This window comes from Nannospalax galili, unplaced genomic scaffold, assembly GCF_000622305.1.
Source record: "Nannospalax galili isolate Female #2095 unplaced genomic scaffold, S.galili_v1.0 scaffold854, whole genome shotgun sequence".
NCBI lineage: Eukaryota > Metazoa > Chordata > Mammalia > Rodentia > Spalacidae > Nannospalax > Nannospalax galili.
Window position 1 is genome coordinate 1,989,909 of NW_008334957.1, and position 12,547 is coordinate 2,002,455.

The window sequence follows — 12,547 nt, forward strand, 5'->3', positions numbered from 1 at the left end:
AGCTCCTAAGGAATGACATTCAGAGGTGATTTCTGGCTTTCCTGTGTGCTCACGTGCGTGGGCATTTACACACACACACACACACACACACACATACACACACACACACACACACACAAAAAAAACTTACATGCAAATACATGCACAAAATTTCTTTTAGAAAGAATGGGCAAAGCCGGGCATGGTGGCGCACACCTTCAGCACTTGGGAGGCAGAGGCAGGCGGATCTCTGTGAGTTTAAGGCCAACCTGGTTTACATAGTGAGTTCCAGGACAGCTAGAGCTACAGGGAGACCCTGTCTCAAAAAGACCAAAAAAACAGAATGGGCATGCTCATTAATTTTCAGTCTGTTTGTTAAAGCTTTTCTGCAATATTTGCCACACATGATAACGAGCAAAGATAACAACAGCCACTGCAAATACACCACAAAGTCAGACACACAGTCACTCACCATGTATAGCTCCTTATTGATGCCAAGGTACTTTCCGTTTCCACAGCCAACATCAGCCACTATGGAACCACTTGGCAAAGCCTTCAGGAAATCGACGATGTGTGGCCAGGGGCTGTGCCTCGTGCTGCTGAAGTGCCCGGCGATCTCCTCATACACCTGGTGGACGTGCTCTCGCTCCAGCTGTGATGCTTCCTTATCGCTCTCTGGAAACGGAAACGAGGGAGGAGTCGCTTTCCTCTGGCTGTCACAGACCAAAGGATAACCTAAAAGAGACAATAAAGCTATGTAGCCAGGTGTACAGGCTCGTGCCTAGAATTCCACCACTCGGAGGACAAGGCAGCGGGAGTGCAGTGAATTTGACGCCAGACTGTACTACACAGTCAGTTCCAGATGCCTGGGCTACAGACTGAAACCAGGTCTCAATAATAAATAAATAAATAATAAACAAAAAGAAGTAAAGCAATAAAAACATTTTATAATTATGCAAAAGACTAGGTTATCAAGTTTTCTTAAAGGAAAATCAATACAACTTTGGTGAATGAGGCTGGATATGGCATAGGAGAGGGTCTATGGGTAATTAATGGATGCTGGGGAGGGGGTGTTATTTTCTTCAGTGGTTGTAGCCACTGATAAGTTGTCCATGCTCTAGTAAATAACCCTGCACCCATGGTCAAGCACAAGAACATAACTAAACCCAGTGGATCACACACACACACACATATCAAGCAGAAGGGGGGCTTGTTGGGAAGAAGAGTTTCAGTGGGAGAGGGAGGGGGCCAAAGAAGGTAATGGGGAGGCGACCGAAGTTCACTATACATATATAAAAGTATCAAACAACAAAAAAGGGGGGGGGGGGGGAGAAGAGGAAGAGGAAAAAAAATGTGGAAATCAAACAGAATACCCTATCAGAGCTCCATAGAGCTTCTCTTGCATTTAATAAATGTCCATAACAAAGAAACATTTGCACAAGAAAGCTAGATTAGCTCTCCAACCAAATTTTCAGCACCTTGTGGCTAGGTGCTTTGCTTTAGTTTCTATACCCTATGAAGCTGCCAGTGGCATTAAGGACTCATCAAATACTGAACATCATTAAAAATTAACATTTTGTAAACTCACTGACACTGCTAGCAGAATAAGCAAAAGCTTGTTTTAGGCTTCACTACCAGCAAGGTATCAAATACAGAGATTCCAAGTTTTTTAACAGGATAATGTCTTCAGACAGAGATTTCTTTAAAGATTTATTTTTATTTGTATGCGTGCGTGCGTGTGTCACCACATGTGTCTGTGAGTTCCTGTGGATGCCAGAAGTGGCCTCAGATCCCTGGAGCTGGAATTGACAGGTGGTTTTGAGTCACCGGATGTGGATGCTGGGAACCTAACTCAGGCCCTCAGAAGGAACAGCAAGTGCTCTTAACCACTGAGTCACCTTTCCAGTCCCAAGATATGAGTTTTTAATTTTAAATATTTTAAAGATTCTGACTAAATGTAAAAGCTGTTGTAAACTACCCCAAACTGAAACTCCCATAGTATGAAAAGGAGTCTGTGATTACTGTCATTAAAAGTTATTTATAAAACAAAAGAATTTTCTGTTGAGTACAAGAAATTAACCAGGGCATGAGATACTTGTATAAACCATTCAGAATAGTGTCTTCTAGCCAAGTTTTATGTTGTTCCTTTTAGTACCTTCCAGGTTTCCAAACTGACTAAGCCATAAGCCACTGCTCAGTCCCCTAGAGTCATTTACTCAAAGAGCAATTGGCATCTCCAGCTTCCCCATTGGATTGGATTTAAAAAAAAAAAGTAATTTAGAAACTTGACAAACTATTTCCAACAAAACCCAATTTGGTGCAAGTGATATTTTATTGTTCTGCATCCCTAATACTCTTGGGGTGTTACTACAATAAATAAAACATGTTCTTGGCACTCAACTATGCTAAAGAACCAGTTCCATGAAAATGCCAGTGATAAAATGTAGTTCCTTCCTCCAATGACTATGAACTCCAAAGGAGGTGGTTCAGAGAAGTGCTATGAAAGAGCAGCGCAAGGCAGAGCACAGGAAATAACATTAGAGAACTTAGAAGTAGCTCTCGTAGTGGGCCTTAAAGTTTTCACATTAGATTTATCCACTGCAGTACAAATGAAATTACACACTTACTACAGTTGCAAGGTGTGCGCCTCACTTTCCTAAACGTGAATGATGTCCGGACTCCCCTCTTGCTTAAAGTCAGGTCTCCAATGTCACTGGTGATTATCCCACTTCTATGCCGTTCAGATGCTTGGACGGTATCAAATTTCCTGGGTGTGATTCTAAAGACAATAAATAACTTACTTAACATTCTAATGACAAAATTATATCAGGACTTCTAAAAATATTAAGGGAACAGAGCAAATCTAAAATGGATTTTTTGAATTGTTAGGTATTGTGAAAGAGTAAAGAAATAAGTGTTTAAGGAAGTGTGCTTCAGAATGAGTATTAATATTAAACATTAAAGATATTAATAAGATTAACAGAACAGGTAACATGCCTATTATGACAAGTTATTCCAGGGGAAAATAATATTCAATAAATAGCTAAAAATTCCAATTAAAAAATTCAGTGACTATGGGACCAGGTTAAAATTTAATCCAATAACCTAGCAATTATAAAACCTTATGCACAGACTGATTAAAAATAAAAAGATAGGGCCAAGCGTGGTGGCACACGCCTTTAATCCCAGCACTTGGGAGGCAAAGACAGGTGGATCTCTGTGAGTTCAAGGTCAGCCTGGTCTACATAGTGAGTTCCAGAACAGCTGGGGCTACAGGGAGACCCTGTCTCAAAAAGACCAATAAAATAAAAAATAAAATAAATCCTACAACTTATGGGCGAACATAACTAAAAGCTAGTCCATTTAAGGACCCACTTTCATATTCCCTCTTCTCTCTCCCTCTTTCCCCTCCTCCTTTTCCCTCCCTTTCTGCTTCTTTCCAATTATATTAAAAAATCAACAACATACCAAGAGACATTTCATAAGGACAATAGTCAATCCAATAGAAAGATTTAAAGATATAAATTCATAATCCCATATTTTATTTGAGCCTAGGTATGACAAAATCTCAAAATATACAAAGCAAAAGCTTAAAAATGTAACAGGAAAAACAGACAATAGAAGATTATCACTGGAGTTGATATATATCTCTCTCTGACTGAAATCTAGCTTAGAGTCAAAAATATCAACGTTGGGAAACAACAGATAACAGAACAAAATGTATTAACTCTTAAATTGTATAATACAAATACAATATACAAACAAAAATTAAAAAGTAAAAAGAGAGGGGCTAGAGAGATGGCTCAGCGGTTAAGAACACTGCTCTTCCGGAGGATCTGGGTTCGGATCTCAGCATCCACATCACCATTCTCATTTCTATCAGTTCAGTTTTGCCTATTCTTAAATTTTATAAGCAGTATGATTTTGTGTCTATCTAACATGATTTTGAGATTTACCCAAGTTAGGGTGTCTATCAGTAGTGTGCTACCTTTTTGTTGCTAAGTAATCTATTGCGTGAACACAGCACAATTTATCCAAAATCTCCTGCTGCTGATGTGTGTTCTGGCATTCCAAGTTTGGAACATCTGCAGATGTTCCTGTGCACATTTTCAGACATGTATCTTCAGGGCTCATGGGTTAGGAGGGGAAGTGGTGAGCAGTAGAGCCAGTAGCAGCAGGTTTTCCAAGGTAGCTGCCCAATCTTACACTGTAACTAAGCAACAACCCAGGCTCCTTTACCCGCTCCCGGCACTCAAGATTTTCTGTCTTGTGTAATGACTAATAACATTACATTGTTTCACGTACTCATTGGCTACTCATGGACCCTCTTTTTTTGGTGAAGGATTTAAGTCTTTGCCCACTCCTTTGTAATATCTATGCATACTCAAAATCCTTTTCTCCTCATGAATGGTTTTTTTTAGCTTTAAAAAATATTTTATTAGCATTGCTTTCTGTAAGAAGTAACATGATTACATTAAAATATTTTATATTTTAATAGTTTGGAGAATTTGGAAAGGGAGTGAATGGCAAACTCATTACAGAACAGTGACATATTTCACATTATTGTTGAAGCTTGGTGGTGCAGTTTTGTCAGTAAACAATATTCAAAAATAATAGTAGATATACAGAATTTCAAATTTATATTCTAAGATATGAACAGTTTTATTCCTTTTTTCTTTTTAAGATGGTTGTGTAGCTGAGACTAAAGGTCTAAAAGTCTGAAATTTATAATTCTCCTGCCTCAACCTCCCAAATGCTAAGATTATAGGCCTGTGGAATCACATGTCGCTCAGAAGTTTGCCTTTTTTTTTGGGGGGGGGGGTCTTTTTGAGAAAGGGTCTCCCTGCAAGCTGATGACCAGGCTGACCTCATCTCACAGAGATTTGCTTGCCTCTGCTTCCTGAGGGCTGGGTTTAAAGGCATGCACCACCACACCCACACCCAGCTAAAAGTTTTTAATTTTAACAAGGCTTAATTTGCTATTTTTTATTACTTGTGTTGTGAAGTCTTTCTAAAATCAACTGGCTATGACAAGATTTCAAAAATATTCTTGTGTTTATTTTCTTTTAAATATTCTATAGTTTCTACTTTTACACTTGAATCTATAATTTATCTCAAATTAATTTTTGTGACTGAAATGAAGTGCATAAAGGTTCACTCTTTGTTCCAGTGGATACCCAGAACTGCTCCATCAAAACTTTCTTTCCACATTTAATCATTAATATCATCAAAAATCAACTCAAATGTATGTCCCTATCTCTGGACCCCTTTTTTCTCTTTTGGTCTTTTTGAGACAAGGGTCTCCCTGTATCCCCATCTGGAACTTGCTATTAGACCAGGCTGGTCTTGAGCTCACAGAGATCTACCTGCCTCTGCCACCCAAGTGCTGGGATTAAAGGTGAGCACCAACATGTCCAGCTATTTCTGAATTCTTTTATGTCCCTCTAATCTATCTGTCTGTCTGAACTCAGATGAGTTACTATATAGTGATTCAAAAATAAGGACAATTCTATATTCATTACATTTCCTTATAAATTTTAGAACCAGCTTGTCAGTGTCTACATAAAGCCTCCTAGGCTTTGGATTAAAATTACACTGAATCCATACATCGAACAGAGCTACTGACCCTTAACAATCCTAAATTCCCATCCATGATCATGGCCTCTGTACCTCTTATTTTGATCTTTTTTATTCCTATCAGCAATGTATGCTTCAGGCACAGCAATGTAACTGTGCTGCCTATCTTTTCAAAAGTTATTCCTCAGATGCACATCTTCTGAGGCCAAGCTGTCTGATTCATCTAGTAAAGCCATCTCCCTATATCAGTGAGTTTCATAATCATAGGGAATGTGCTAAGCCTGAAAGACCTCGGTAATCATGAAAACATAGAATGCTGTTAAGATGATGACTTCTCCTTACTAAGAATCATACAAGTTTTTGTTCAGAAAAGAAAAAGGTTGATCATAGCACTAAGATGGATTTGATTCTAAACTGAAAAAGTACAATGTATTCCAATTCTTAATTTTCATTTTGTTACTGTTGTGTTATTAGAATCAAAACTTTCAAACTAATTTTTAAGCTGCACAATAATAAAGACATTGTGACTACTGGAAAAGAAGTATTTTGTTAGACTGTTTAATTCACATTTTTACTTTATGTTCCTTTTTTTAAAAAATATTGACTGTGTATGCAAATAAATTCACCTATTAGTTCTAGTGCCCATTTTGTAGCCTCCCTAGGCTTTTCCACATTAATTCCATCCACAAAAACAAAAGAGTTTTACTGTTTCCTTTCAAATCTTTATGATTTCTATTTCTTTTTCTTCACTGATTATACTTGGAAAGCTATTCAGTAGACCATTAAAAAGAAATGGTGGGCTGGATGTGCTGATGCATGCTTGTAATCTAAGTACTCAGGCAGTAGAGACAGGAGGATCAGAAGTTCAAGGTTATCCTTATCCTAAATTACATACTGAGTTCAAGGCGACCCTGTGCTATATGAGACAATATCTCTAAAAAATAATTAATTAAATTTTTTTCAAAAAAAAAAAAAGAAAGAAAGAAAAAGAAAAAGGAATTAGTAATACCAAAATTTTCTGCCTTGTTTGGTATCTTAGAAAAAAAATTCAACATTCCACCATTAAGTGTGATGCTAACTGGGTTTTCATGGGTGCTTGTGTTAGTTTTTGCCACTGTTACAAAATATCTCAAAGAAACAGTTTAAGGAAGAAAGGGTTTATTTAGGCTCACAGTTTCAGAGGTTTCAGTCCATGGTGGCCACGAGAATGCAACAAAGCAAACCAGTGTGACTGTAATAAGATGGTTAGCCCAGGCCCTAACCCCAGACCCTCTGGCTTCTGATCTGGACTCTGCCACTTACTGGCTTCGTGAGTCTGTACAAGTTACTTAACTTCTTTATGCTCCAATTTTCTTTAAAAATGGAAACATGGAACAAATTTCCATCATGATTTTGTGACCTAATAAGTTAGTTTAAGTAAAGTTTTTGGCACAATGCCTGGCTTCAATCATGTGCTCATTTCCTTGATTTTTAAAAAAATCTATGTCAGCTAAAATCTATAAGCAGGACAGAATTAATACATACAAAATTCAGCAATGTTTTAATGACATATATAAATATATACCCACATATACACATAAATTCTAGCAGCATAATGTTCTGACTGCATGAAAGCTAAAGATGCATTCCTATCAAAGCAAAGGGCCACAATGTCTGTAACTTACTCTCAAATGATTCAACAAAAGCAGTAAGAACAATATATATGAGAAACAAATGATTCAACAAAAGCAGTAAGAACAATATATATGAGAAACAGAAATTTTAAAATGTTCACAACAACTGCAGATGCAAAGGAAAGGGAGCTTACTTTCCTATGCTTGCAACCTTTCTTTAAAGCTCCAAAAACTGTAAAGTTGCCTTGGGTCCCTAGGAGGGCTGGACCCAGAAGCTTCAATGTGCAAGCACAGGACATGGTTTCAGTGGCTCAAGTGGAAGACAATGAGAAGTCTCACAAAGCATGCAGTGTCGTGTCAATCACCAAGATCATTTCAGCACATACCCATGGGTCCAAAGGTATCTAGATTCTCCAGTCATCACCAGCAAACTCCGACGAGGCAACATAATTTGCACCGTGATACCTTCTGGGTGCTTGAAATCCATAACAATCTTGAAGCAAAGACAAATGCATAAAGGTCAATACCAAGTCACATGTGTTCCAGGGACTAAGGATGGTTCATTTATCCTGACCTTCTTTGGCTAACAAATAATAAAACATGATAATGTTTACCAGAGAGCATAGCAATGTGGTTCAAAACTTTGATGCATATTATGAATGACAAAAAAACTCACAGGTATGTGTAGGTCCCACCAGATTTGCAAATGAAGGTACCTGTGCTGGATAGCTTTGGTTGTCAACTTGACACACCTGGGAAGAGGTAGCCTCAACTGAGGAATTTCCTCTATCAGATGTCCCCTGGGCATGTCTGTGAGGCATTTTCTTGATTGTTGAGTGATGTGGGAAGGCCTAGCCCACTGTGGGTGATATCACCCCTCGGTAGGTAGTCTTGGGTTGTATAAAAAGCAGACTGAGCCCAGGCCAGAGAAGCAAATCAGTAAGCAGTGTTCCTCCATTCCTCCACTCCTCTGTGGTCTGTGCTCAAATTCCTGCCTCCAGGCTCCTGTCTTGAGCTCCTGCCCTGGTTTCCCTCAAGGATGAGTTGTGACAAGGACATGTAAGCCTAATAAACCCTTTCCCCTCCAAGTTGGCTTTGGACAGAGGGTTTTATCACAGCAACAGAAAGCTAACTAGAACAGTACCAAATTGGCCATCTAGAAAAACTGGCATGTAGAATAAATAGGAAATATGAAGGGAAATTAAATAACTCTTCCATCGTGCAAGCTGCTCTAAAACATTACAGAATTAAATGCTAGATTCAAAGGTCTGCACCACCACGCCCAGCATAATTGAGTACTTTTATAAAAATAAAATATGCATCTTGCTATTTTCACATAACATTATATAATGAATTGTATCTAAAATTTTGTTTTGTTTTTTATGGGAACTCCCTACATTGCTCAGGTTGGACTCAAATTCATAGTAACCCTCCTGTCTCATGCTCCCAAGTGCTGGAGTTACAGGCATGAGCCACTGCACCTAATTTATTTTTATCATTTTTAATGGCTAGAAACACTCCACCATATGGATGTGCCATAATTTAATACTATTTGTGAGATATTTAAGAAATTTATTTTATATAATAGTTTTAATAAACAACTTAATAAACATCAGAATTTCCATCTTAAAATAAGTTATCCAGCAAAAGAGTATGAATAATGTTAAGGTCCTTAACACAGAGAGACAAACTGCTTCCAAAGATTGTACACTCCCATAAGCAGTACAAAACTGTTGATCACATTTTCACCAATCCTGGAATTTGATTTTCTTTTAAAAGTCTTAATTTCAAAAAGGAAGCAAAGCATAGATTGTTACTTCAATTTGCAAATGTAAACTGCAACTCATCCCAACTGTCTTCCTATTTACGGCCATTCTGACATGTAGTTCTCAGGGTCAGCTTCATGGCCACACAGTCTGTATCCAAGGCTCTATGCTCCACAGAACCCCCATGCTAAGCTTAATGTACTACTGCTACTGTCCTGAAATTCTTAATTTTATCTTTGAACTTATAGAAGGGAGGGTTGATGAAACAACAGGACAAGGACAGCAGAGCTGATGCATGCAGTAAGCGTGCCCACAGCTCCTTGAGCTCATCCACATAAAGCATTCACAGCATCTGAAGAGCACAGAAAGTGTAAGATTCAGTTAGACTCCTAGTCAGTACAAAGTAAGCAGTTTCTACTTCAACAGAATAAGCAGGGATGCTGACAAGCTAGAGGGCCTTAAGGACTAAATTCAGAAAAAGGGTAATGGTGTTCTAAGAAACACAAGCAACCAAAGAGCCTGCCAGCCTCATATCCTTTCTTCCTCGGTTACTTCCGTCTTAACCAACCACTTGCATGAAAATAACTGAAGGAAAGCTGAGCTGCTGAGGTTGGACTGAGAGGCTCGGTGGCCAGGTGTCAGAGTAAGCAGTTAAAGCAGTAAGCCAAGCCTGAAAGAGCCAATCACCCGCTGCAATAGTGTACCATAGGCAAGTCTGAAACCAGAGGAAGGGCTGCCTTCCCCAACTGAACAGGATGAAGTGATTACTGCAAAATGGGGCTGTGTCTCTGCTGAAGAAACCCAAACAAAAGGCTCCAGCAGGGTGAGGGACCTAGGGATTAGGGAAGGGACCAGGAGTCCAAAGTCAGGAATATTAAATCCCAGTGGGGAAAGTGTCCTCAAGGTTTCCACCAAAAAAAAGTCTTGACAGAGGTGGAAGAGGACCCAGACCAAAGGTCTCTGAGAAAGAAACCTAGGGATTGGCAGCCTGGGCTGGGAATGCAAACAGGCTTAAGAGTCTAAGTAGTCAGGGGAGCCCAGCCCCTCCCTGCAGCTCCCTAAACCAGAGCACAGGCTGTGCTCAGGTGTGAGGGCAGCTTCCGCAGGCCTCAGTGACTGTCTACTACCAGGTCTGAACACTCACAGGATTTCCTTCAGCCTATGCTAAAGCTCACCTGTCAGTCAGGCTGAAAAGGGGAAGTGTTAGCAGACTGTGAACATGTGAGGAAGTAAAACCAAAGCAGGTAGGCGGGAGTTCATTTTGAGTAGCGTTTTTTCTGTCCTGGTAAAAAATGTTCCCATATGTATGCATCAACACAAAATATAAATTTGGGTGATTCTACATGAGATAAATGTTGCATATTTATACTCAAAAGTGGAGGGCAAGTTCTGGGGCTGGGAGATTAAAGAAGCTTCATGGAGCTGCTGCAAATGCAAGATGCTTTCTTTTCTCAGGGGAGGGTAAACAGCCTGCTGGGCAGGTGACACCTGGCAAGAGCACATGCTCTTGTCTCAAGGACTTCTTATGAGAAATCACACAAAGGTGACTTCTAGTTAAAAGTCATATAACAGATTATATCACTGTTTACTTTGGGGTTCCTGGATGTAGTATCAGTCATTTTGTGCTGCCTCTGAGCCATACAGATGTCTAGCATTAGCCATCTCTGGCATCAGAAATCTGTATAAGAGCCATGTTGTCTAAACATGAACAGGCCCTCAAGGCTTTGATTCCCTACATATTACATATTATAAATGACAATATTTTTGCCAATAATTTAAAATTTAGACTTCTTTACCTAGAATGACATTAATTAGCAAACAACCTTGACAAGAGAAAAGTCCACAGAAAAAGAAAAAGCTTCATACTTTAATGCCTTTAATGGTATCTTCCTGGTTTTTAGAAAAGGAGCAGACATCCTCATTTTGAATCTGACTTCCAAATTACAACTGGCCTTGGAAGGTTTGTGCTTTTTTTATGTCACTGATCTACTGTTTTGTGCTTGAAAAGCACAAATATACTATCAATTCCTTTGTATGCTTATGATGAGAGATTCACCCTATTGTCTATTATTCTTTATACTTAAGTCTTTAGACCTCTGGCAATTATTTTAGCATGAAATTAGACAGTATTATTTAAGGAAGAATTTTATTAATTTAATAATTAAATGTAGACATCCTATGAAAATTAAACTCTTCTTGAAAATTCCATCATCAAAATACTTTCAGTATCCTTACATCTAAAGTGTTTGTACTTCAAAAACACTTATTAAAAGACCAAAAAACAAACAGGAAAAAAAACTTACTAAAGATTTGTAATCAATAACATTCCCTTGTGACTGGTGAACCACTACCAGGTGACAGCTGTGCTCCAGAGAAGCGTTTTCCAATTATTCTTTGTGGTTTTACCTATTTTCTCTACTTTCCAAGATGGCAGAGTCAATAAAGATCAAGTCCGCAAGCAGGCTCATGGGGCATGACTGAGGATCATGTTCAGTTCAAAGCAAACAACAATCTTATACATATGATCTTGGACAACTTTTGTGTAATCCAAATGCAACAGAATGACCACTCAAGACAGAGTTGTTGCTCTATCACCAAGGAAAGACAAGCTGCCCAACAGAAGAGCACGTGAGGGAATGGACAGACCTCCATGACAGCTAAACAAAAAAGGAAAGCTATATTGTTCTCGGAAACACTTCCAAAAAGAAGATAAACTCAATCTCAGTGCATAATTGTCAGGAGAGGAATGAGTACATTAACTTAAAAAAAGAAAAAGGCTTTTCATTATCCACTCGTCAATTGAGGGACACTTAGGTTGCTTCCATCTCTTAGCTATTGTGAAAAGAGCAGCAACAAACATGAATGTACAAGTGTCTCTGCGATAGGATGAGTTCTTTGGGTATATGCCAAGGAGTGGTATAACTGGGTCAAATGGTAGGTTCATTTGTAGTTTTTTAAGAGTTCTCCACACTGCTTTCCATAGGGGTTCAACCAGTTTGCAGCCCCACCAGCAGTGCATGAGTGCTCCCCTTTCCCCACATCCTCTCCAACATTTGGTATCATTTGTGTTCTTGATCTTAGCCAGTCTGACTGGGGTAAGGTGAAATCTTAAAGTGGTTTTAATTTGCATTTCCCTAATTATTAGTGATGCTGAACATCTTTTAATTTTTAAGATGTTTCATAGCCATTTTTACTTCTTCTTTTGAGAACTCTCTGTTCAGCTCCTTAGTTCATCTTTTAATTGGATTGCTTCTTGTCTTGGTTCTCTGTTTTTTGAGTTTGTTATAAATTCTGGTTAGTAAACCTCTGTCGGATGTGTCACTGGTGAAGATTTTCTGCATTTCTGTGGGTTTTCTGTTTGCTTCCTTGGTTGTCTCCTTTGAGACAGAAGCTTTTTAGTTTAATGAGGTCCCATTTGTTAATTCTTGCCCTTGTTTCCTGAGCAATTGATGTTCGGTTTAGAAAATCCTTTCCTACGCCTGTATCTTGTAGGTTTTATCCCAATGTTTTCTTCTAATAGTTTCAGAGTTTCAGGCTTTACATTGAGGTCTTTAGCCATTTGGAATTGACTTTTGTGCAAGGTGAAAGATAGGGGTTTAGTTTCATTCTTCT

At 38.7% G+C, this 12,547-nt stretch overlaps 1 protein-coding gene across 3 annotated transcripts in view; it reads right to left on the reverse strand.

Annotated features, from left to right (window-relative positions):
- Window positions 1–12,547, reverse strand: part of Alkbh8 (alkB homolog 8, tRNA methyltransferase) — a 60,761-nt gene that overhangs the window by 11,486 nt on the left and 36,728 nt on the right. For all 3 annotated transcript variants that reach the window (XM_008829701.3, XM_029561891.1, XM_029561892.1), the window contains exons 8-10: window positions 7,556–7,662; window positions 2,607–2,758; window positions 452–714 (exon numbers count right to left, since the gene is read on the reverse strand). In XM_008829701.3, the coding sequence (XP_008827923.1) occupies window positions 452–714; window positions 2,607–2,758; window positions 7,556–7,662 (522 nt within the window). The remainder of the gene's footprint in view (window positions 1–451; window positions 715–2,606; window positions 2,759–7,555; window positions 7,663–12,547) is intronic.